The sequence below is a fragment of the Aotus nancymaae genome, unplaced genomic scaffold (assembly GCF_030222135.1).
Source record: "Aotus nancymaae isolate 86718 unplaced genomic scaffold, 86718_ANA_hifiasm-v0.15.2.pri h1tg000007l, whole genome shotgun sequence".
Taxonomy (NCBI): domain Eukaryota; kingdom Metazoa; phylum Chordata; class Mammalia; order Primates; family Aotidae; genus Aotus; species Aotus nancymaae.
The window spans coordinates 64,093,318-64,117,598 of record NW_026988418.1 but is presented as its reverse complement, the minus strand read 5'-3'; the positions used below and the strand labels follow the sequence as shown (position 1 = coordinate 64,117,598).

General features: G+C 36.9%; 1 protein-coding gene across 4 annotated transcripts; it reads right to left on the bottom strand.

Moving 5' to 3' along the window:
- Positions 1–633: 633 nt before the first annotated feature.
- DRAM2 (DNA damage regulated autophagy modulator 2) lies at positions 634–24,210 on the bottom strand. Of its 4 annotated transcripts, XM_012468126.2 has the most exons (10): positions 24,129–24,210; positions 23,620–23,752; positions 21,610–21,674; positions 16,088–16,232; positions 11,585–11,652; positions 10,187–10,326; positions 5,952–6,129; positions 5,361–5,443; positions 4,270–4,362; positions 634–3,744 (listed from the first exon to the last, which is right to left on the bottom strand). In XM_012468126.2, exons 4-10 carry the CDS (start codon positions 16,216–16,218, stop codon positions 3,637–3,639), a joined length of 801 nt encoding a protein of 266 aa, XP_012323549.1. In that variant the 5' UTR covers positions 16,219–16,232; positions 21,610–21,674; positions 23,620–23,752; positions 24,129–24,210; the 3' UTR covers positions 634–3,636. The 4 variants fall into 4 exon arrangements, with proteins under 4 accessions (XP_012323549.1, XP_021527597.1, XP_012323548.1 ...); XM_021671922.2 differs by lacking the exon at positions 10,187–10,326; XM_012468125.3 differs by lacking the exon at positions 21,610–21,674.
- Positions 24,211–24,281: the final 71 nt, after the last annotated feature.

Here is a 24,281-nt window from a genome sequence, read left to right as displayed (position 1 = left end):
TAAAATATATGACATCTTACTACAAAATACAATATAATCTTAGTAACTTGGATGAATGAAAATGAAGTTCCTAAATTATATCAGATTTTGGGTTTGATTTTCTAAAATCTTATTAAAAGTAGACTAGTTCAGGGTCCTTCTAACTTGATTCCATCACCATTTTTTTTTTTTTTTTTGAGACGGAGTCTCACTCTGTCACCCAGGCTAGAGTGTGCAATGGCACGATCTCAGCTCACTGCAACCTCCGCCTCCTGGGTTCAAGTGATTCTTCTGCCTCAGCCTCCTGAGTAGCTGGGATTACAGGCAAGTGCCACCACACCTGACTAATTTTTGTATTTTTGTAGGAACAGGGTTTCACCATGTTGGTCAGGCTGATCTTGAACTCCTGAGCTCAGGTGATCCGCCCACCTTGGCCTCCCAAAGGGCTGGGATTACAGGTATGAACCACCATGCCTGGCTGATTCCACCATCTCTTACAAGCTTGTAATCAATATTCAATTAGTACAAAGAGAAAAATCTGGGAGAAAGCATTATGAATTCTCAAAATCTTAATATAAAAATAGCAAATACATCCACTCCACCTTCTAATATTCAGTTTTGCACCTACATTTAATTGCATGTGAGACTAGGAAATGTAGTCTTGCTGTATATCCAGGACAAAAAGGAAATATATTTTTCACTATTGGTTCACAGTATTTGCCAATTTTGTTAGCTTAAGACATCTTACTTTAAAAGTTAAACATTCAACTCAAAAATGTTGATGGAATTGAAGAGAAATGCCTTATCTGTTCAATCAAGTGACTGTATCTGACAATGGAGGCAAGGTATATTTTGAGGTAAGAACTGTCTTCCATCACTTCAGCATCATGGTTAGGGATGAACATACATTCCAAATTCTCTTTACTTGTAATCTCTCCACAAACCTATAGTAGTCTCCCCTTATCAGTAGGGATATATTCCAAGACCTCCAGTGGATGTATGAAACCACAGATAGTACTAAGCCCTCTATATAGTGTTTTTCCCTATAGATACATACATACATATGATAAAGTTTAATATATATATATAACTATGATAAAGTTTAATATATATATTAGGCATAGTAAGACATGAACAATAACTAATAAAACAGAACAATTATAATAAATATGCCAGCATACTACTCTTGTGCTTTGGGGCATTAAGTAAAATATGGGTTACCTGAACACAAGCACTGAGATACTGCAACAGTCCATCTGATAACTCGGATGGCTACGAAGTGACTAATGAATGGGTAGTGTCTACAGCATAGATATGTAGAAAAAAGACACAATTTACATCCTGGGCCAGAGGGCAACAAGATTTCATCATACTACTCTGAAGAGCCTGCAATTTAAAATTTATGAATTTTTTATTTCTGAAATTATTTTAATATTTTCAGACCATGGTTGACTGCGAACTCAAAATGCAGAAAGCTAAGCCATGGATAATGTAAGCCAACTGTATGAACATTTTTAGCCTATGTTATTTCTAAGGGTAAAAGTTAACTAATGGAATCCAATATTATCAAAGTTTTTTTTTGTCTTAAAACAATATCTTTAATGTGTTGGTATGTATCATTAAGGCTCATGTTCTAGGAATGAACAAAGTCCACGTTTTTCCCTGAGCTACCTTCTACATACAAATTTTATAATTTTATAAACTTTGATTCTATCAATTTCCTTCTCCTCACACTACAATGCTTCATAACTTAAATAACAGTTTCCTTGACATAGGAATCAGGACTAAAAGACATTTTGCAGGCATGTTACACCATGATTTTCAAAGGCATGATACTTTTTTATGATTTGTATCCAAATTATTTCTAGCAATGTCAGCATTTAGTAAGTCAACGCTTATGGAAATGTCTCCTAGGTTTACTGCTGCTTAACATAGGCATAGTATTTTATTCCATTTCTCTTATTAGTCCAGAAGACTTCAAAAATATTATTTATTGATTTTGTATCTAGCAACTAATTTATAATTGAGGTCTCCAACACATAAGCATTTTTCTTTTTTTTTTTTTTGAGACTGAGTTTCGCTCTTGTTACCCAGGCTGGAGTGCAATGGCACGATCTCAGCTCACCGCAACCTCTGCCTCCTGGGTTCAGGCAATTCTCCTGCCTCAGCCTCCTGAGTAGCTGAGATTACAGGCACGCACCACCATGCCCAGCTAATTTCTTGTATTTTTAGTAGAGATGGGATTTCACCATGTTGGCCAGGGTGGTCTTGAACTCCTGACCTCAGGTGATCTGCCCGCCTAGGTCTCCCAAAGTGCTGAGATTACAGGCGTAAGCCACGGCACCTGGCCCACCATATAAGCATTTTTCTTTGAATTGCTCCACTTGACAGTTAAATGTTTCCTCACCATCTTTTCTTCTAGCCAGGGAACCATCTCTTCTAAAAAGATAAACCTGGTTAATCTTCTTCAAAGATTATTTTGCAAACCAGTTCATCACTGGACACTTTCCAAATGAGCATTTTTTTCTTTTTAATTTCAGCAGGGATCTGTAAACTATTCTTTACCTGTACATATAGAGATCCAAAGAAAAACAATCCAATCATTTGCATAACCAGAAAAAATGAGAAAAATGTTTTTGTAGATGCATGTATCACAATTATTTTGCATCTATTTTAATTGGATTACCAATTTTGTTCTTTAGAATTTTGGCTCTACAAAGGTTACATTCCATTAAAAAGGCTCAATATTTACCTGTTCAAAACTACTTTTACAAGCAATTATAACTTGCTACAAATAAAAATCTAAGAAGCTCTTGACTACAGTTATGACTTTTGTTTGATATTAATCATATCTGCTGTTATTCCCATACTTCTCAATGTTATATGAACACTAACCTTTGTTTTATATAAAATGTGACTAAAGTAAATTTACCTATAGGTACATCTCTCCTTCCCTGGTGATTAAAGTCTCACACTAGAGACTAAATTTCATGAAACTACTGCAAGCATGCGTATTATACAACAATTAGCTTAGTATCTGGCATTGCGGCCAGAAAAAAAAAAATCATTACCTACAAAATTTCTTGGGCAAAACTTAGGCCATGAAAGAGCTCACATGAATCCAGGCATACTTTCCTTTACAGGTGGATTTCAGAACAACAACAAAAAATTTAAGACTATACAAAATGATTTAATATGATAAAACTCCCATTTCAAAACCCAGTTCTAAAGGATTTACTGATCAATGCTGATTATTTAGTCATGGAAAATGTCTCTTATAAAAGTGCTCCCAACAAAACATGATCTGCAATGATTTACAAAACCTGAAATGCTGGGCTGTGCAGACTGCTTGGTGCACGTCAGGTTGTTTTTTTCTCTTAAATAAGGTATAAAAAACTATGATATCACAGTCCTTCAACTTTATTTTCTGGGATAAAAAAGTATAGGCATAAGTGTTTTTAATAGTCTTCTTGATGATACCCTTTAAAATAACCTATCAAATGGCTTGTTTCATGTTTCCTGATTATCAGTATTCATCAATGTTACTGTCAGCCTTGATTAACTGGTTGAAAATTTCAGAGCAGAATAAGCAACTTCTGTGAACCTTTCCCCAATCCCTGAGAATCATAATCATTACAGAAATATTTCATCCCTTCATCAAATATCTCTGGAAAGTAGCCGTGTTCGCTCATTGTTAATAGGGCAAGGTGCAGTGTCATAGAGGGTTAATCCATGTAAATTGGCTTCCACCCGTAAAGAAATTTTCTGGAACAGAAAAGAAAATTATATATAGAAGTTTACTCCTTAAAGAGAGATAACTTCTTCATTATGTTCTATAGACTACCTTGTGATTACAAATGTGAGTCAATGCTAATGGTAATAAGAGTGAGATTTACTGTCAAAGGTATTCCCTTTAGTATCAATTAAAATTTGGAAAAATCAAGCTTCTCTATTCATAAAGTTGCTTGTTTTTCTTCGGTTCCTACTAAGGATCACTAAAACCAAATGTTGAGAATGAACTATGTAAAGATATTCAGAATCCATAAAAAAATTCTATGTAAGAATTTCTGAAATGTATTTTATAGCCCCATTTTCAAGGTTAAATCTTGCTAGCAATACACTACTTCTTTAAACACAGAAACAATTTACCTGAAAAGTTACATCACTTGTTTATGGTACCAAATCATAAACAGTTAATTTTCAAAAAGGCTGGAGAGTTGTCTATGGGAAGTTCTCTTAGTCCACCTGAAGGAAGTCTGAGTGCATAAGTCTAACACTGTGATTTCTTACCTGAAAATCACGAATATAAGTCAGGAAAAAACCAAAGAAGGAAAATGACATAGACCATTCTGCTGCGGTAGTGATCATGTGAAGCACATAACCCTGAGTGAAAGGGGGAAAAAAAGAATAGTTTTGTGAAATTTCATTCAAATGATCTATATACTATTTTTTAAATAAAAAAATACACAACTCTTATAAAATAATCTGGCTTCTGAAAATCAACCCTTGACTTACCAGGCATATCATATCTCTAGAATTAAAGAGTCAGCATTAGGAAGTCCTCCTAAATGACACTTTGTTTCACTGGGAGCAAATAAAATTTCCATTTAAATGACTAAAACAGAACAGGATCATTTTTACTCTACAATCAAGAAATTACTACTGCCTTTCCCAAAGCCCTAAGATTCATAATATATGACTAAGAAAAGTTTGACAATACTCAGAATAAACTTAGTAAGTGCTATGTTTATGACATTAAATTATATATGGGTCACAATTGGGAAAATCCAGAAGTTATTTCATTCATTCATTTTCATAAACATGTCCAATTTGGGACTAATTCTTAAAATATTATTTAAAACAAAACACCACCAAGTGGTTTGTGAAAACAGATGAATTCATTTCATTATTTCGTGTATGTCCCTCCTCCTTTATTCTCAGGGTCCAAGATGCTATCCATTCAGATATCCACTATATTGAAACCTAAACGCAGAGTCCATAATCAATTTCCAGATAACAAAAAGTGGAAGAATACATCTTTTCAATTCAGAAAACAAGTATTCAAAAAATAAATAATCTCAGTTGGGTATATTATATACTATACCCACATTTAGGTATAGTTTTCTGAGTCAATTTCTCAGAAAACTCCTTTGCCATCACAATGCTCTACATATTTTGATAATATCTACATATCACAGATGACAGGAGAATATGGATGGTTCTACATAAATCCTACCATATCTAGAAAATAATCCTAATACAGAACTGATTATTCTAACAGAAGATTTTCATTGTTACTGATTAAATGAAAAATACATCAATATTAACCAAAATAATTATCTTTAATATAAAACTAAGTTTTATAGACTGTAAGTTCTTACTTTGTCCTCAGGGTTCCAATGGAGTTTCTGTTCTAAATCAGTCCCAAAATTGCCACTGTGCAAAACTGATGAGCAAATCAGCACTATAAAAACACAAGTCAAGGAAGAATCTCAGAGAAGAATGAAAATCACTTTAAAGTCTAAAAGGATTACTCACATATTTATTGCTAAGTTCTGAACCCATTTTCTTAAAGACTTAATGTTACACAGCAGTGGACTGTAAAACTAAAAATGTGCTCTGAGAGTCACAACGATATGGTTCTCACAGTCAATTCCCACCTCTTTTTTCAGAAAACTAGCAGTTCTATCATAATCTTTAACTAGATAATAGTTCTCAGAGAGGGCCTTTACTCATCCTTCATTTCTATGAAGTGATATGATCAGGCTAAACAGTTTTTTGTTTCTAGCTCAATTACTGAGGCACTGTGTACAATATGAATTTCATATTTCAAATCCTTTAGTTTAGGATTGTGAACCTAAGAATCTCTGCTACAAAAAAAAAAAAGTTCTTACAATGCACCAATAGTGTTCACTTAAATTTTGTCATTCAATTCCCTTCCAAGTATAGCCACATTGTACAGTGAAGGATACTGCTAAATGCACTTACTCCACACCAGATAGCCAACAATAGTCTGATCCAGAAGACTTGTTTGCCATGGATTTTAGGCTGCATTTGGTAGGAAAGGATGGTCTGAACAAACATATATAATGAGCCCATACTAAAGGTGAGCACAGCTCCACTTACATGTGCAGCAAAAAGGGCTGTTTTCTGAGAGATAGAAAGAAGAAATAAGTCAACAAAAGACACCCAGAACACATTGGCAACACAACATTTAAAAGCACAAGCCAGAGATTTCAATAGGACATTCACTAAGTAGAGAAGCTCAGCCAATTCTACAAATTACTTTCTGAAGTAATTTTCTCTCCTAATACTCAGCATAAACCTGAGGATTAGAGTGAAACTAAACTATTTCATATACTACCACTGAAAATATAATAGGAATTATTTATTATTTTCTTCACTTAATAATTATGTTTACTTGGTGCCTATTAGGTGCTAGGCACTGTTCTAAATCTTCGGATCCACTAGAGAATAAAACAGACAAAAATCTAGCCCTCACAGACTTTAGTAAAGGTATATAAACAATAAACATAAACTTTAGAAATACGGAAATTCCAGTGTATCTGGTGGTGATAAGGGTCATAGAAAAAGCACAGTACAATAAGAAAAGATTGGAATGGACTGCACTACTGGGAATAGGGAGTTTCCATTTAAATTCAATTTAACTGTAAATAAATTTAAAGACTCAAGAAATTAAAACATGCTTCCTTGGCTCTAGTTTGATTGGTTTTATGTAGTTACACTCCAATAAGCCAAGGAACACCAAGGATTACTGGTAATGACCAGAAGCCAGGAACAGATTCTCCCTCTGAGCCCCCATTAGAGAACCAACCCTACCAACACCCTGATTTTAGACTTCTGGCCTCCCGAACTTTGACAGAATAAATTTCTACTCAGTCACCCAGTTTGATATTTTATTATGGCAGACCTAGAAAATTAATAATTCTGCTTACTAAACTCTTACTACTCTCCTTTGATAAATTTTGTAAGAAGAAAAAAATTTCCTTCAGTAGATAGTGAAGACACTTACCATGTATTTATTTTACTGAACACCATATACAAATTTGCTTAAAAAGAAATTCAATTTTTATTTTTTAAGTTAGATTTTTCAAATACCATCTTATAGCAATTATTAGGCATCTCTCTAAATGCAGGCAACCATAGCAATAAGAGAATTTTTTCCAATCCTGTATAGTTCCTTTAACCTCTCTTAGAAAGTTACTAAATAATTAATGAAAGCATGCTTGTCCTAAGTACTAAACTAGGTGCTGGAGATACAATGGTGAACAAAACCATTGTGCTTTCAATTAATAAAGAAATACATCAACTAAGAAATAAAAATAATAAATTTAAATAACCATAGATATAAAAGGCATTATGGCATACCAAATAGAGGAAAACAGCATGTGAAAGGGAGTTAAATAAGCTTGTGCTATTTAAGGAGCACAAAAAAGCCAGTGATATATACAATGGAGACATCAAGAAGGGGAATAACACAAAGTTAGGCTTGAAAGGTAGAAATAAGCCAGATCATACAAAATCTTTGAGTTAGTCAGGCAGTTTGGTGGTTTAGCAAATTATTTTTTTCTCTCTTGATTGTATTTCCTTTCACATAATTTTTAAACCTGTAGAGCTTTAAGCAAGGGCACAGGGAAGCGAAGTAAGATGTATCTACATTTCCAAAAGATCACTTTTACTGCAATATGAAGAAATGATTAAAGGAATGTAAGAATGAATGCACAGGAACCACTGAGGAGGCTATGGCAGTAGCTCAGATGAGAGATGATGAAATCTAAACTACTTGAGAACACAATAAGGAGGGAAGTAAAGCTAGAAATGAAAAGAAGTCAATGTCTTCAAAAAACATTCAAGAAATAAAACCAGGAAGTCCCAACTCCATTTAAAACACAGTGCTAGCCTCTCTTCCAAGCCAATACCTGAAAGGGCGAACCTTATAGACCTGACTTTGTAAAATGTTTCCTGTATAAATCACCTAGAGTTAGTCTCCATAAAAGAAAAGGGGGAAGTGGAGGAGGAAGCAGTGCACTCACCACTTTAATTAAATAGTAAAGGTTTACTCTGGAAATGAAGGAGATCCTCACTAGTAGAGTGATGAGAAAAGAAAAAAAAATTTTTATAATTAAAAAAAAAAAAGAAAGGTAAGAGTTGTTTGATATTTGGGTGATGCTACAGGGTCTGCTTATAAACATGGCTCAGCAATAAAGCCATCAGTGAAAGATGAAGAGGGCATCTAAAGTTGCATGAAGAGATATTATCGAGAGAGAAAAAATAATTTAATTCAAAATTACAAGTCCAAAGGGACTTCTGTGGTGAAGGTAAATTATAATAAAAGCTAAAAGCAAAACAATAAAGAAAGTATATAGGCTACCTTAAGTAAGTGAGATAAAAGTGGAAAGGCAGCTTCTGTGGGTGCTATCAAGAACTGTTACTGGAATTTGCTGGGCTGTGTAAACAAATATTGGAGATTCATTTTTACCATAAAAGTAATGAGAAACATTAAATTGACCAAGAGACAAGTGAAACAGAGAATCACCATTTTTAGTGTGACACTAAAATTCCCCAAAACATTTAACAATGAACTACAGAAACTGATTAGGGAAGGCAGAACTCTATTTGTGGCACAGACAGCTAGCTAGTTGTCCACTCAAATTGTTGTTCTCCTTTTATAGTATAAAGTGGCTGCTAGGAATTAATGTCAGCAAAACTACATTTTTTCTCCAGGGTCTATTTCTTCCAACCTGTGCACAACCCCCTGCACCTCAATATCTAGCAAACCTGAATGTCGGTGGAATTACATGAAATTACATGAATTTTTGTCAGGTGACAAAAATTCTCTCCTTCACCAAATCCAGCTCAGGTTCCTTTGAACTCTCTTGTCAACTAGGTCCTGACTTCTGGGTTGCTATGTTCATCTCTGCACTGTCCAATTTTAGCAAGAATCTTGTTAAGTCAGTTTAGCCAGAATCTGCCATCCTCCATATCTGATCACCATAAATATAATTATCACCTCAGGTGATGCCTAATCATCCTGGCCTGTCTTCACCAAGAATCCTATTAGGTCACTGCTATGGTTTTGACATTTGACTCCTCCAAATATCAAGTTGCAATTTAATCCCCAATGTTGGAAATGGGGCCTAATGGGAGGTGTCTGGGTCACAGGGGTGGATCCCTCATGAATAGATTAATGTCGGGGGTTGGGGGTGGTAAATGAGGTCTCACTCTATTCACTCCTATGAAAGCTGGTTGTTAAAAACAGCCTGGCACCACCACCCCTTGCTTCCTCCCTTGCCATGTGAGCTCTGCACACACCGGCTCCCCCTTTGCTTTCCATCAAAAGTGTAAGCTTCTTCATCATAACCAAATGCTGGCATCATGCTTCCTGTACAGCCTGCAGAACCATGACCCAAATAAACCCCTTTTCTTATAAATTATCCAGCCTGAAGTTTCTTTCATAGCAACACAAAACAAACTAAGACTGTTTAACCAGAATCCCTTAACCCTTGTGCTTCCAGCTAAGTAATTTTCCATCCACTAACCACTGCACCCTGCTCCACATCTGTAAATTCCCACTTTTACTTTTATTCAGAGTTGGGCCCAATGTTTCTTTCCTACTGCTCTCTCTGTGGAAAATTGAAAAATATTTGATAAAGGTTGACCACTACTTTAACATTAAGTATTTGACATTATCTTTTCCTGAGAAAAAGCTAGAAGAGCTACAGTTCTTCCTTTTGTTTCCTCATATACAAGGCAGGACACCTACAAATGCAGGCAATCAATGAAAATATCCACCAAACCAGTAGATAAAATCGGTAAATGACTATAAATTGTTAGACATATTAAAAACTTTTTAAATCTATAATTGTGTCACTTATAATTTATATCAATTTTGTTTCAGTACTGAGATGAAGTAATCTCCAACCAAGTACTAATGAATAGTCTAATAATTGTCCTGTGGATCCTAAAAAAAGTTAAAACAATTTGTATTTGTTCAAATTTTTAAACATGAATTTTTCTCATTGTACAAGTAGCTATTTCTAATAGGGTCAAATAATTTAAAGGAAGTGATTTCTATTTTGTCAAGGTAAAGAAATAACAATAGCATGTAACTGAATGCTTCAGGTTTCCCTTTATATGTATATTTATGTACTTAAGGAAAATACCTATGCTGGGCTAAAACACAAACCTGGAAGTTTGCCACAACAGAAAGTCCTAAGCAACTCAGTATTCCAAGTACAAGGCCAGCCTTGTTTAATTTGATGATAACGTTCTCTTCAGGACTCAGAGCATGAACTTGCTTATAACGAACATAAATGGTAGCAATGCCTGGGAAAAAGATAATCCAAAAAACAACAAAGAAATAAATAACCAAGAAATACAGTTGCCAATGAAGAGTTCACAAAGGTCACTGCTATCCAGCACCACAGATTTTCCTTTTAAAATTAATCAGAGAGAATAAAAAGAAAAAAAACAAAATAGCTGTAGTTTTGTTTTTGCTTTTAAGTGATGAGGTCTCTCTATGTTGCCCAGGCCAGACTCCAACTCCTGACCTCAAGTGATCCATTGATCTCAGCCTCCCAAATTGCTGGGACTATAGGCACATACCTGTGTGCCTGGCTCATGCTGTGGAAGCTGGAGAACGTTAAGGTTGTATTATGGAACTACTGATGTCTCCAGTAACTAAGCAAACCATTTGCCTTCCATGGGTCTCATATTTACGAATACTTAGAGTCATACAAAACACAAAATATTTTTATGATTAGCAACAGAATCAGAAGTAACTAGTTCTAAAATATGTATAAAATGGACATAGGCAAAAATCTCAAAAGCTTATTTGTGTCACACTCATATTATTTTATTTCAAATTACAACTTGGCTCAATAAGATGCAGTAGCCCACGCCTGTAATCCCAGCACTTTGGTAGGCCGAGGCGGGTGGATCACGGGGTCAAGAGATCGAGACTATCCTGGCCAACACGGTGAAACCCCATCTCTACTAAAAATACAAAAGAATTAGCCAGGCGTGGTGGCACGTGCCTGTGGTCCCAGCTACTTGGTACGCTGAGGCAGAAGAATCGCTTAAACCCAAGAGGCGGAGGTTGCAGTGAGCTGAGATTGCGCCACTGCACTCCAGCCTGGTTACAGAGCAAGACTCCGTCTCAAAAAAAAAAAAAAAAAAAAGAATGTTGCTCAAAAATCAAAACATGGTTCCAACTTTATTCTAAACTGTTTATCCCAAAGAAATTTAGTTGGGGTTAGTTGTGGTCTGCTGCATCTATAACCCTTTGTTCCTTACTGGTTGCCTAAGAAGTCCACTAAAGTCCTCAAGAAGTATTTGGTTATACTTAACAACTTCCATTTGAATGAATAGTAGAATAATCCTATACATATTTTTTAAAGGTTTATTCCCGTAAGTCAGCATTTCTAGAAAAGTCTTTTTCTTTTAAAAGGAGCATAATTATGATCAATCATTTAGTGATAACATATTCTCAAGTATAACAAGTAACACTACAGTGTTGAAAGAAGAAAATACTGTAGCAATTTGGCTATTAAATATCATTGTTAAAATCACTTTCACTACTTACATAAAACTGCTGCGATATTTAGCATTGCCCCAAATAAGCATTTTTCTGGAGCTACGGTACCAGTGTCACTGAAAGAAAAAAAAGGGAGGTATGTGGATTTCTCACTAGATAGATACATATATTTCTTCTAAGGGATAAGAATACCAGGAGTTACTTCAAACCTCTTATCTTTTATAAGTCCATTGAGTTCAACTCATATACCATTTTATACAGAGAACATGACAATTTGAGTTCACAAATATCTGCCTACTTCACTTTTTACTCACATCATTTTAAGATTATTTCTCTTCCATGTAGTAGAAATCAATACATATTTATTTTTAAAAGCTATCCTTGGTATGTTAAGACTACGTTACTGACTTACCATCATTCAGGCAGATACATTTATCTGTCCCACCAGAATATTCCCTAAACACCACAAGTCTTTCACAACTGCCTTTTTGCACCTTTTGCTGACTATGCCTGTATTCAGTTAATACCTATTCACTGACTGATCAAATATTAAAAGTATTATCAAGCGCTTACCATGTGCCAGACACCATTTCAGGAACAGGAACACAGTGGTAAATAAAATAACACAAAGCCCCTGCCCTCGCAGAGCTGACATTCAAGATCAGTTTTGAGTCTCTTCCCCTCTGTAGTCTTGGAAAACTCCTCTAGCAGATAGTGACTCACCCGGCATGCTTTCTGAACTTCTACAACTTCATGCTTCTGAACTCACTTACCACACAGCACTGCAACGTATCCACTTGCATTCCTGTCTTTCAGAGCAGTATGCAACACACAGGGGCAGATTAAAAACCCACCATTTACTTACTGCAGGACCTTACATTCATCCTTGTATCTGCCTAAAACTATTCCCCTCATTTGCAAAATGGGGTTATTCATTCCCTCCCAGCCTCATCATATCACTATAAGGATGAAATGTAATAGTAATGCATATTAAGTATCTAGCATAGTAGCAGGCTAATGAGAAACACCTATTAAATATTAGTTCCTTTTCCCCTTCCTCAAACTACTACAAAGATTAAAAAGACAATGTCTCTGGCCTTGAATTGACAAACTACAAGAAAGAGATAATCAGGGTCTCAACTAAGACAATGCAATGGGAAGAAAAAAGAAATAGAAAGTTATAGCTGGTAAGAATCCATAAGATTTGTAAACCTTTAGATTAGGGGCGTTAGGAAATGGAAAGTATTAAATAGGAATTGTAAGGATTTCTCCTTCTAACTATACAATTCCATGAGTCTTTCTCTTAAAAAAAGTAAAAATGTAAAAATAGAGAAACAAAAAATAAGGTATTTGTAAAGAAAAATTATAAGATAATAAAATGTATCTTTCACTACAAAAGATTTTAGTACTCTTTGACCATCTTCAGGAGTAGGGAATAAAGGGTTTTTTGTTTCTTCTACTTTTCAAGTTTTCTACAATGTATATGTATTATTCTTAGAAAAAAGAAATCTGTAATTTTCATAGGTATACTCCAAATGATGCATGGGTTTTGGATTACCCTGTAAGTAAACAAAGGCATGCATTTCCAAGATGGTTGGCTAAGTGTTCCTTCCTTTGGCTCAGGACAGAATGACGTACACTGGCCTACAAATGGAAACAGCCATGCCCATCACCTCATTACCATAGCACTTCATCTCAGTAGTCACCAAACGTTGATCACACATCATCACCAAACAATGTCTGACCATCTAACATCAAAATATATGGTTATCATTATTCTATATGTTAAATATTGGCAAAGTTTAAATGTTTTTAGATTAAATATATATATAGATGTTAATATATCTTCTCTCACCCCAGTGGCTAGTCACTCCCTTGGGCATCCACTACTTGAACCAACTAAGAGAACTCTTGAAGTACACTTGTAGCAAAATTGCCTTTGAAGTGAAATTTACATTTGGTTATGTCCACTGGGGCTATTAACAGCTACACTTTTTTTTTCTCTTTTTGAGACAGAGTCTCACTCTGTTGCCCAGGCTAACAGCTAAACCTTTTGGATAGGATCCAGGAACTGAAAAGAATTTTGCAGACTATCTAGTTTAACTCAACCATTTTGCAGATGAAGAAAATGAGCCTACAAGAAACAAATATAAGTACTAGAGTTTAAATATGTATGTCAGAATGCTGGAGAAAGACCTCAGGGTAATACTAAGTTCAAGAGCAGAAAAATTTAAAAAGCAGAAGGGGCAGAACAGAAAAGGAAGTGTCTAGGGTGCTTTAAAGAAAATCACATGCAATACCATCAAGGAACTGAAACTCTGAAAAAGAACTAAATGGCCTCTTATATTACAGTAGTCCCTTGGTATTTGTGGGGGACTGGTTCCTGGACCCCCATCGTATAACAAAACCTGGGGATGCTCAAGTCTCCTGTATAAAATGGTGTAGTATTTGCATATAAACTATGCACATCTTCCCATATGCTTTAAATTGTCTCTACATTACTTATAATATTTAATACACATCATTTCATTCCTGTGGATTCAATATAGTACTTGGCAGCTGGCAAATTAAAGTTTTGGGACTTGATGATATTTATTTCCCCAAAATATTTTCAATCTATGGTTGATTGGATGTATAGAAGTGGAACCCATGGATATGGAGGGCTGGCTGTATTAAAAGTTCTTCAAAACGAAAGCAGACAAGTTCTCAGATGGAGAAAAAGAAATACTCTGAAAGACTCTCAAAAATCTTAAATATGTATCTTCTGGAGTTACTAAAGAATAGTGTGGCTCCTTAGGCTACACGTTCCACTAGCAGAGTGATAAAATCAAATTATTCCTCGAATTGGAACCTTAAATTATAAAACATTTTTGGGTTTTGTAAATCTTCCCAAACTGCATCCAATCTGTTTACATCCTTTGTGCCATACCATACTTCTGTAGAAACAACACATGTAGACAGTAATGCCCAGATCTTTTCTTGACATTTGTAAAAGATAAATTTAACCTTCCAATTTATCATTCTTTAAAAGATTACTATTTTCTGTGTTGGAAAGGTTATTTTTCTGAAGGTAAACAAATGAATAAATGAAACAACCACAACTGCAGCAAAACAAAGAATATTACTCAACAACAACAACAAAATTTGGCATCTCTGTGAGGAGATGATGTTTCAAAGGCATCACATAAAGGCTGAATACTTTTAGGGGAGGACCTAGGTGAAAGCATTTAGATTAAAACACTGGTAGTTGCTTAATCATATTTAATAATAACAGTATTTTAATAATTATGTTTTCTTCATCTCCCTGTCCTATGTAATTCATTTAACTTTTATACAGAAGTTTAAACCTCAATAGGTCAGAAACCATTCATATGATTATGATTTCCTCATATCCTTTCTGTGAATGCATATATTGATGCAACACTTTTAGAGGTATGTTTGGAAATGTCAAATAAAAAATGTAGATGCCCTATTACCTATTTAGCAATCTTACTTCTAGAAATCTACCTCACATCAGTATCGATATGTTGTTATATGTAATGAAACCATCATTATAGCAGTTTGTAACAGCCAAAAAAAGGGGAGGAAGAATAAGCAATTTGTATATCAACATCCTATCACTTTTCATAAACAGGACAAAATTTAAAACGCAAAACAGTGAGAAAGAAAGAGAAAAAAAAGAGAGTTTTGAACAAACGTGATAACAAGATAAACCAAACTCAGGAAGGAAATCTACCAAACTATGAATTACCTCTAGGGTATAGAAACTGGAGTGTGTCAGGAAGGGATTTTCACTTTTTATTTTTATAATCTCTCTAGTACTGTTTAAAATTTGTTGTAATTACTTATTGCTATTGCAATTTTTTTTAAAAAAAAGAGGGTTATGGACATAGCATATGCAACTAACTACCCATTCTTCATTCATTGTAAGATTTCAAAAACATTGATAAATTTTTGGCAGCATAAAGAGTAAGAGCTTAGCTTCTAGAGTCAAACTGTCCAGGTTTAAATCTTGGTTCCAACACTAACTGAGTTGTATTCCCATGAGCGAATCACTTGACCTCCCTGCACCTCATTTCCTTTTCTCTCAAATGAGGATCACAGTTCCTACCTCATCTGGTTGCTGTAAGGATTCAACTATTTAGGATATGAAGAATGTTTAGAAAATCACTTCCTACACAGTAAGTATATCAAGAAATGTTTGTCATTTCCATTATCTTTTCATGTTATTATTATTGTTTGCAGCTTTTTTTTTAATTTAAGGGGAGAATCATTCTAATTCTATATTCTCAAACAACTTCAAATACTTAGAAAACAAGGCACTAAGTTTCAGTTCAATAACCAGTTCACAAACTGAATCTTACTGGGCTGTCTCTACATTTCTCTACCACATAAAAAAAGTCAAATTCAATTCCTTTTTACACTCCCTTTATTGTTGTAATGTCAGCATCAAATCTGATTTTTAAAAGGTTGCCATGAAATGTTGGCTTCAATGTTAAAATAAGAATGAGACATAAAGAGTCTGCTATACAAAGAATACATTTCACTTACCTGATATAAGGTAAAGCCGGGTCTATATGGTGGAGTGTTATTGCAGTAATGTATGAAAATATGAAAGCAGCAGCTGTCCAAATTACAAGGGCTGAAGGAAGGAAACTGAGGCCTTGCTGAAACCACCACATTTCAAACAAGTTTTCTGAAATAGAAAAAACAAATTAGAAATGATAATTCACAAGGGTTTCCTCATCCTACTTTAGCCATCCACACCCACAGCCTTGTACTTATCACCCCAAGCTATTCCACCTCTGAAATCATCCCTTATGCCATATCCCAACACCCGCTCTCCTTCGCTTTCTTAGTGAGTGGAACCAAGATTCACCATCCACTTGGCATAGCTAGAAACTTAACTTTCTGTCCCATCTTCCCATAGGAAGTACTGAGTACCAAGTACTGTTTAGTCTACCTCCTAAATTCATTTCAAATCTACCCCTTTTCTCCATCTTCATTGTCACTACTTCACCCAAACAACTATCACCTCTTGGCTAATTATTATAACTTCCTAAGCAGTCCCTATGATATTGCAAAATATAATGTATTTGGTCTTCATCCCATTTCCTGGCAAAAAGCTCTTAAAATCCTTGGCATCTCCAGGGTCTTCTACATGCTAATAAGGCTTGCAGCCCAGAGACAGCTTCAGGATGGGAGCTGGTCACAGGAAAGACCAAGGCATAATTAGAGGATTGGATGTTCAGTCCTTCATCCCCAATTCCAGGAAGGCAGAGAGAGGATAAGAGTTATGTTCATCATGCCTGTGTAATAAGGCACCCATAAAAACCCAACAGGACTGGGTTCAGAGAGCTTCTAGACAGCCAAGCATGTGAGGCTTCTGAAGGATGGCATACCCAGAGAGAGTGCAAAAGCTCTGTGCCCTTTCCCACATCCCTGGCCTTATGCATCTGGTAAATATAAGCGTTTCCCTGAGTTCTGTGAGCCACTCTAGCAAATTAATCAAACATAAGACGGGGGTAGTGGGAACTTTGGTTTATAGCCATCCAGTCAGAAACAGGTAAGACAACCTGGGCTTTTGATTGGTGTCAGAAGCTGTGAGGTAGTCTAGTGGGACTGAGCCCTCAACAAGTGCGATCTGATACTATCTCTAGGTAGATACCATCAGAATTTAATTAGGAGACATCCAACTGGTGTTGACTGGTGGAGATTAATCTCTACACTTTTTGATGATCAGAGAAGTATTGTGTTGATTATTGAGTGAGAGAATAGGAAAAACACTTCGGTTGGTTTTTCTTTTCTTTTCTTTTCTTTTTTTTTTGAGACAAGGCCTCACTCTGTTGCCCAGGCTGGAGTGCAGTGGTACAATCACACCTAACAGCAGCCTTGACCTCCCTGGCTCAAGTGATCCTCCTACCTCAGCCTCCAAATTAGCTGGTCCCACAAGTACACACCACCAGGCCCAGCTAACTTTTTTTTATTATTCATAGGGATGAGGTTTCATTATGTTGCCCAGGCTGGTCTAAAACTTGTGGGCTTAAGAAATCCTCCTACCTCAGTCTCCCAAATTGCTGGGATTACAGGTGTGAGCCACTCAGCTCAGCCTAGTTTTTCTATTATTTCTCAGTCCTCCTTATTATGCCTTAACAGTGTTTATTAAATACCTTAAACACGTGAAATATGTACTTTCCTCAACAGAATTAGAGGGTAAGACAATTGTCCAAGGTCATAGAGCTGGATGTGATGGAGATAGGATTCAAACTCAAGCAATGTGATTCTAACACCAAATCAACTATGCCACGCTGCCACAGCAAATTTCTTGCAGATCTTCAAATGTGTCATGTGCTCTGGCACACCTTCAGACCTTCATGGTGACTAGAATACGACCTATCCAGTTAACATTTATATGTTTTTCAAGGCTCAATCCTTCCAGCTTCAGTTGAGGGTCCCTGCTTTGTTTTTAACAGCACCCTTTACTTCCCCAACCAGGGCACTCATTATACTTAACTTGCTTGTTTGGTTTTCTCTTCCTCACTAAACCTTAAGTTCCGTGAGAGCAGGAAACCACTGTTGTGTTCACTATTACATTTTCAACTCCTACATGGGGGCAGCGGGAGGCAGGGCAGAGACAGAGGGCTTAAATATACCCGTACCACACATCACCACTTTCTTCCTTAAATTCGAGATAAGGATGTTGTTAAGTAACAATGAGTCAATAACGTGAATTAAGAAACACTGGTACAACTTCATGCTTTTAATTCTTTTAATTTTTAAAGATAATAGAAATACTTTTAAATTACAGTACTTCTATGCATGTGAGAATAATTTCATGTTTGAAGGAGTATCTTCTCATATTTTGAGGACCTAAAGAAATAATAGTATTTTCCATGAACTTTTTGATTACTTACAGCTTCCTCATCCAAGACTGACTTTCCAAAGAATGAAATCTCACCCATTTTTGATTTGTATTTGTCATTTACTCCGACCATCTGATTTGTTGCTAAATATGTTCACTTGCATTTCGTAATCTCCTCTCTTCTCTTCCTTTTTCCTTGTCAGTCCTTAACCTCCCATTAACATTTTTTTTCTTCATCTATTCAGTTAATCACGACAACTCCCTGCCAAAATCCTATCGGTGCTTTCTTCAGCACAGGTTTCCAGGACAAGAGTTCTTAATTTATATAACTTTGAGTCATTTCTAGGATCTTTAATTTTTCATCTCTCATCTCTTTAAATGTTAATTTCTGTTTCTGATCATTCCTATAAGTCCTTAGAAGTCTCTGTCAGTTCAGCTGACCCTTGCACGTATGTTTTATGGTTTTTGACTGTGAGCTTGTATTTAGACAATTTTAAAGTCTGGGAGTATTCTAAAAGGCTTAAATGAAGAGTGAGTCATTACAGCAAGGATCTGTATTTGTTTTTTCCAGACACTATGGTATATTACCAACCCGGGCCAACTTTATGTTCATTTCTTGGCTTCTGGATTTTTAGACAGTGTAGATATATAAATTTGAATCTTGACTATGAGTGATGGCAGACCCTCCAGTTTCAAGTTCTTAGGTGGTATCTTCAGCCCCCAACCTGGAGCTGTGGTGAAAATTTACAAATTTCTTTGTGATCTTTCTTTACCAGGAGGGAGATATTTTTCTGGCCCACCTTTGAATGAGTATGTAGACTTTTGTGGGTCCTCACTGAATTTGGGGGAAGGTGCTTCTCCAATACCATGAGTTGTTCAATTTAAACTTTATTCTATAAAAACATCACCCCCTCAAACATAGGCACCATTTACATCAACTACCATGGAATGGCACCCATGGGAGCTGTGTGCCTGGGAGGTTACAGGGGTATGAATTCTGTCTCTCCACTTTGGGTAGAGAGTAGCCTGTCACCTGTCCCTGATTGTGCTTTACTTTTGCTATCAGCCAAATACCCTCAAAGGAAACACTCTGCTAGTATACTACTCTAGTTTCAGCTCTTTTGTTTTTTTTTCAATCTTTTAGCCCTGGAGATTTCCCTTTCTTTCATAGAAGACCTGTCATCAACTTAATGAGCTAATGCAATTTATTCAGCATTTAGGTGTTTTGGCAAAAGTGATTTTCAAAATATTTTGTCTACCTCATTGCTAGCAGCAAAACCTCCTCCCTCTGTTGTTGTTTTACATGTCTACATCCTTCCTTTTCTTCAAAAGTTCAAATGCTATCTTCCACAGACAACTTCGCCTAATCATTTGTATGTAGAAATAAGCACCCCTGGCTGGGTGCGGTGGCTCACGCCAGTAATCCAGCACTTTGGGAGGCTAAGGAAGGCAGATGACAAGCTCAGGAGTTTGAGGTCAACATGACCAACATGGTGAAATCCCATCTCTACTAAAAATACAAAAATTTAGCTGGGCATAGTGGTGCATGCCTGTAATCCCAGCTACTCAGGAGGCTGAGCTAGGAGAATTGCTTGAACCTGGGAGGCGGAGGTTGCAGTGAGTCGAGATTATACCACTGCACTCCAGCCTGAGTGACAGCACAAGACTTTGTCTCGAAAAAAAAAAAGAAAAAAAAAGAAATAAGATAAGCACTCCTTTCTCTGAGAACACCTGATTTGTACATCTTTTATAGCTCATTATCTTCTACAGTATAAAAAGTGAGAACAGTATCTTAAAGGAATAAAATTCTTCCACTTCTCTACCTAAGCATAGCAGAGGGCTTTACCCATAGTAATCACTCAATATTTGTTGAATGAACAGCCAAAGCAAAATCCTTTTAATTCCCAAAATTGTTCATGACTTTTCTATTTCAGTAAACAACATCACCATTTTTTCAATCGGGATTCTAAGACTTCAGAGGAAACTTAGGTTCTCTCTTATAAAGTCCTCATGTGCTGTCACCAAGTGATGGCAATTCTATTTCTACAAGTCGTTTAAACCATTCTTCTTCCCAATTCACACTGTAACCATGTGATTCTGACTTTGAATTCTCTTGGCCTGCTTTTTCCTTCCCCTTCACCCATTCCACCTGCATTACCAAATTAACATTCCTAAAGGATTCCTCTGCTCAAAACTTTTAAATAAAATTGTGTGAACTTGAGCAAGCGTCATAACTTCACTGAACCAGTTTCTCCTTTGAAAAATGGAATAGGAGAAATAAGGGAGGGACAGCAGGGGGTAGGGAGTTGGGGGGAGAGAGCATCGGGAGAAATGCCAGATATAGGTGATGGGGAGGAAGGCAGCAAATCACACTGCCATGTGTGTACCTAAGCAACAATCTCGCATGTTCTTCACATGTACCCCAAAACCTAAAATGCAATAAAAATAAATAAAATAAATAAATAAGAAAAATGGAATTATGTGAGGCCGATGTGGTGGCTCACGCCTGCAATGCCAGCAATTTGGGAGGCTGAGGCGGGTGAATCACGAGATCAGGAGTTCAAGACCAGCCTGGCCAGCATAGTGAAAACCTGCCTCTACTACAAATACAAAAATTAGCTGGGTATGGTGGCATATGCCTATAATCCCAGCTACTCAGGAGGCTGAGGAAGGAGAATAGCTTGACTCATGGAGCTGGAGGTTGATTGTGCCACTGCACTCCAGCCTGAACAACAGAACAAGACTCTCAAAAAAAAAAGATAGAAAAATAGAACGTTATCAGCACAGACTGTACCATCTGATGCAGCAACTACTGTTGGATGTAACTATTTAAATTTAAATCTCAATAAATTAAAATTAAATAAAATTTTTAATTCCTCAGTCATACTGGCCACATTTCAAATGCTCAAACGCCACGTGTCTAGTGGCTACCATGCAAGACAGTAAAAATTTAGAACGTTTCTATGACTGTGGAAAAGTTCCATTGGACTATGCAGGGTAGTGTTTGTACAGCTTATACTGATAGCACAAGCAGAGAACCTAATGCACTGATGATGGATAATAAATGGTAGTATTTAGTATTATCTGTTAAATAGTATAAAATAATACCCATTTCATAGAGGTTTATTGAAGGATTAGATAAGATATGTAAAGTATTATCAGAGATAATCAATATGTACTTGTTCCTCTTATAATGTGAAAAATGAATTACCTGTTTTACAAGCTCACAAAATGTTAAGTCTTCAGATCTGCTCATACCTGCACCTTTTGTAAATCCTAATATCCACACACAAAGAAAATAAGAAGTTTTTCTCTCAATCTACAAAATTTAAAACATGTACAGTTTTAAGTCAACACACCAATACTGTTCACGGGCAGAATACTAGGCTATAGCATTGTTAACAGGTTAATTTTCTTTAAAGAGTTGACAACTGAGTTTTTTAGAATGATGTTGTACCACCTTAAATTAAATAATGTTTTAATTCCAGGATATCAATTTTTGCGTGCCTTCTCACATCCAACACCTTCACTAGCTTAAAAAGGATAGAAGAAAAAACATTGAGTCTTCTTCTAGAAGACTCCTAGAGAGACAAAATGAGGAAAAAAAAATAGCTTTATTATTAAGCCAAATAAAGCAGTTGCAAGTCCACGTGATTTAAGGTAAAGAACACAGCTGTGAAGTGAGATTTATCTAAATGCAAGTCCTACCTTTACTACTGACCAACTATATGATTTCAGGCAACTTACTTAGCTTCTGAGTTACAGTATTCAAAGAGTTGTTCTTTGGAGTGGAACAGAATAAGCATACACTATAATAATAATAGCTGATTTATTAACTCTGTAGTCATAAAGCCACAGGTATGGAGTACAACCTCTATGTATGAATTTTTTCTATGTATGAATTATCTTGGATTTGTATCTCCTTAGGCTTTCAAAGTCTTACTTGTTTAAACTGACAAGTTATAGAAGCAGGGCTTGAAATGGTTTACCAGTTTGCGAATGACAACTGAGGAATTTAAATGCATGGACTAGGTGAGGAAGACTAATTGTCAATGTGTTTTTGCCTTTGAAAGCTGCAAGCACTGCTGAGTAATTGTCAACCAAACAAAATTAAATTTTAATGATTCATAATTCAGAAAACCTTTCAAAATATTGAGAGTATACAGGAATAAATTTCACTGGGCAGTAAGAACGTTTAATAAAAATGTTCTTGCAGGCCGGGCGCGGTGGCTCACATCTGCAATCCTAGCACTTTGGGAGGCCAAGGCCGGCGGATCATGAGGTCAGGAGATGGAGACCATCCAGGCCAACATGGCAAAACTCCGTCTCTACTAAAAATACAAAAATTAGCTGGGTGTGGTGGCGTTCACCTGTAATCCCAGCTATTCGGAAGGCTGAGACAGGAAAATCACTTGAACACAGGAAGTGGAGGTTGCAGTGAGCCGATCGCTCCACTGCACTCCAGCCTGGCAACAGAGCGCGACTCCGTCTCAATCAATCAATGTTCTGGCATCTGTAGCCTATCTTCTCTGCTTTCTGTGAAGTTCCATGAATCAAATCAAAGCTGTTGACAATTTTTTTTTTTTTTTTTTTTTTTTTTACAAATACTTAAATGCCTTTGGTAATAAAATGAATTCCTCATGCTGTCTTCACCAAGTGGTGAATGCTAAGAAATAAGAAAGTAAAGTCTGGATGCTCTAAGTGATCAGTCAAAAAGCCCTAAGCTTCTTTTAGAGGTGCACAGAACCATCAGGCTCAAAATAAAATATAATTTAAAAATACTTACTTTTCTAAACTCTAACTTGACCTCACGACAAACAAAATATTCTCCTAATGGTTAAATTCTAAAAAGTCTAGAAAATTAAGTAATTTTTTATAAGATGCGTCAAATGTTACATTAAGAGAAACGAGGACAATCTGTTAATGCAAAGCAAAACACAGAGTTAAAATTTGGGAGAACTGGAAACATTATTTCTACGGTGTTTCTGTGTTTTTCAGATGTATCCTAATACAAAGCACGGATGTGAAGATACCCAAGAACAGCAGTTTGCTTTCTGTATGGGACCCACCCACTGTGATAGAATTGAGTGTAAAGAACCGAGCTTCGTGTAAACACACAAGGTCACCAGGGATCATAATTTCAAACTCTCCCCTCCCCCTCGCTCCTTCCAGCCACCAAGGTATCTGAGCCCAGAACTAACAACAGGAACGTGTACTCAACCGTAGCTTTTGTGGGACTGGGGTGAAAATTCTTGGTAATCCTGTCCAACAAAACCAGAGGAATTAATTAGACCGCTGATTTTCTTCAGAGGCGCGAAGCACTAGGCCGTTTGAGGATCTCCGCTCCGCTTTGCCTAGGACAAGGAAAAGACGCGAGAGTCGGAACTTGGCACCAGGCACTGCTTGGGATAGGAGAGTAGGGGAGACCAAAGAAGCGGACAGAAAAGTAGAGCACGGAGAGCTGAGCCCACGGCACTCATCCCCGCCCCCGGATCCCCCGGAGCCCACCCGCAGCTCCCGCCCGGCCCAGTCCCTCTCTGGCGCCTGGCACAAGGTAGCCCTCGGAGGCAATGAGAGCCAGCACGAGACTCGCGCGGCCGCCACGCGGGTGAGGGGGCTCCAGGCTGCGCCCACTTCCCCGACCTGCCAGATCCAACCCTCTGACGCACCCTTCTAGAGGGAGCGGCTCCAGGTGCTGGGGCCCATCCCTTCTCCCCCGCTTCTGCTTACCTTACCAGACGGACTTGCGCTGGCAGCTAGAGCCGAAGCCCGCCGGCTATAAGACAGGGCGGAGCCGTGGGGCGCGCTCCCGAGCAGACCGGTCGGCCCCGGAGCGCGCTCATGGCCCGAAGGAGCGCGCCTTCGGCGCCGCTCGTTCAGACC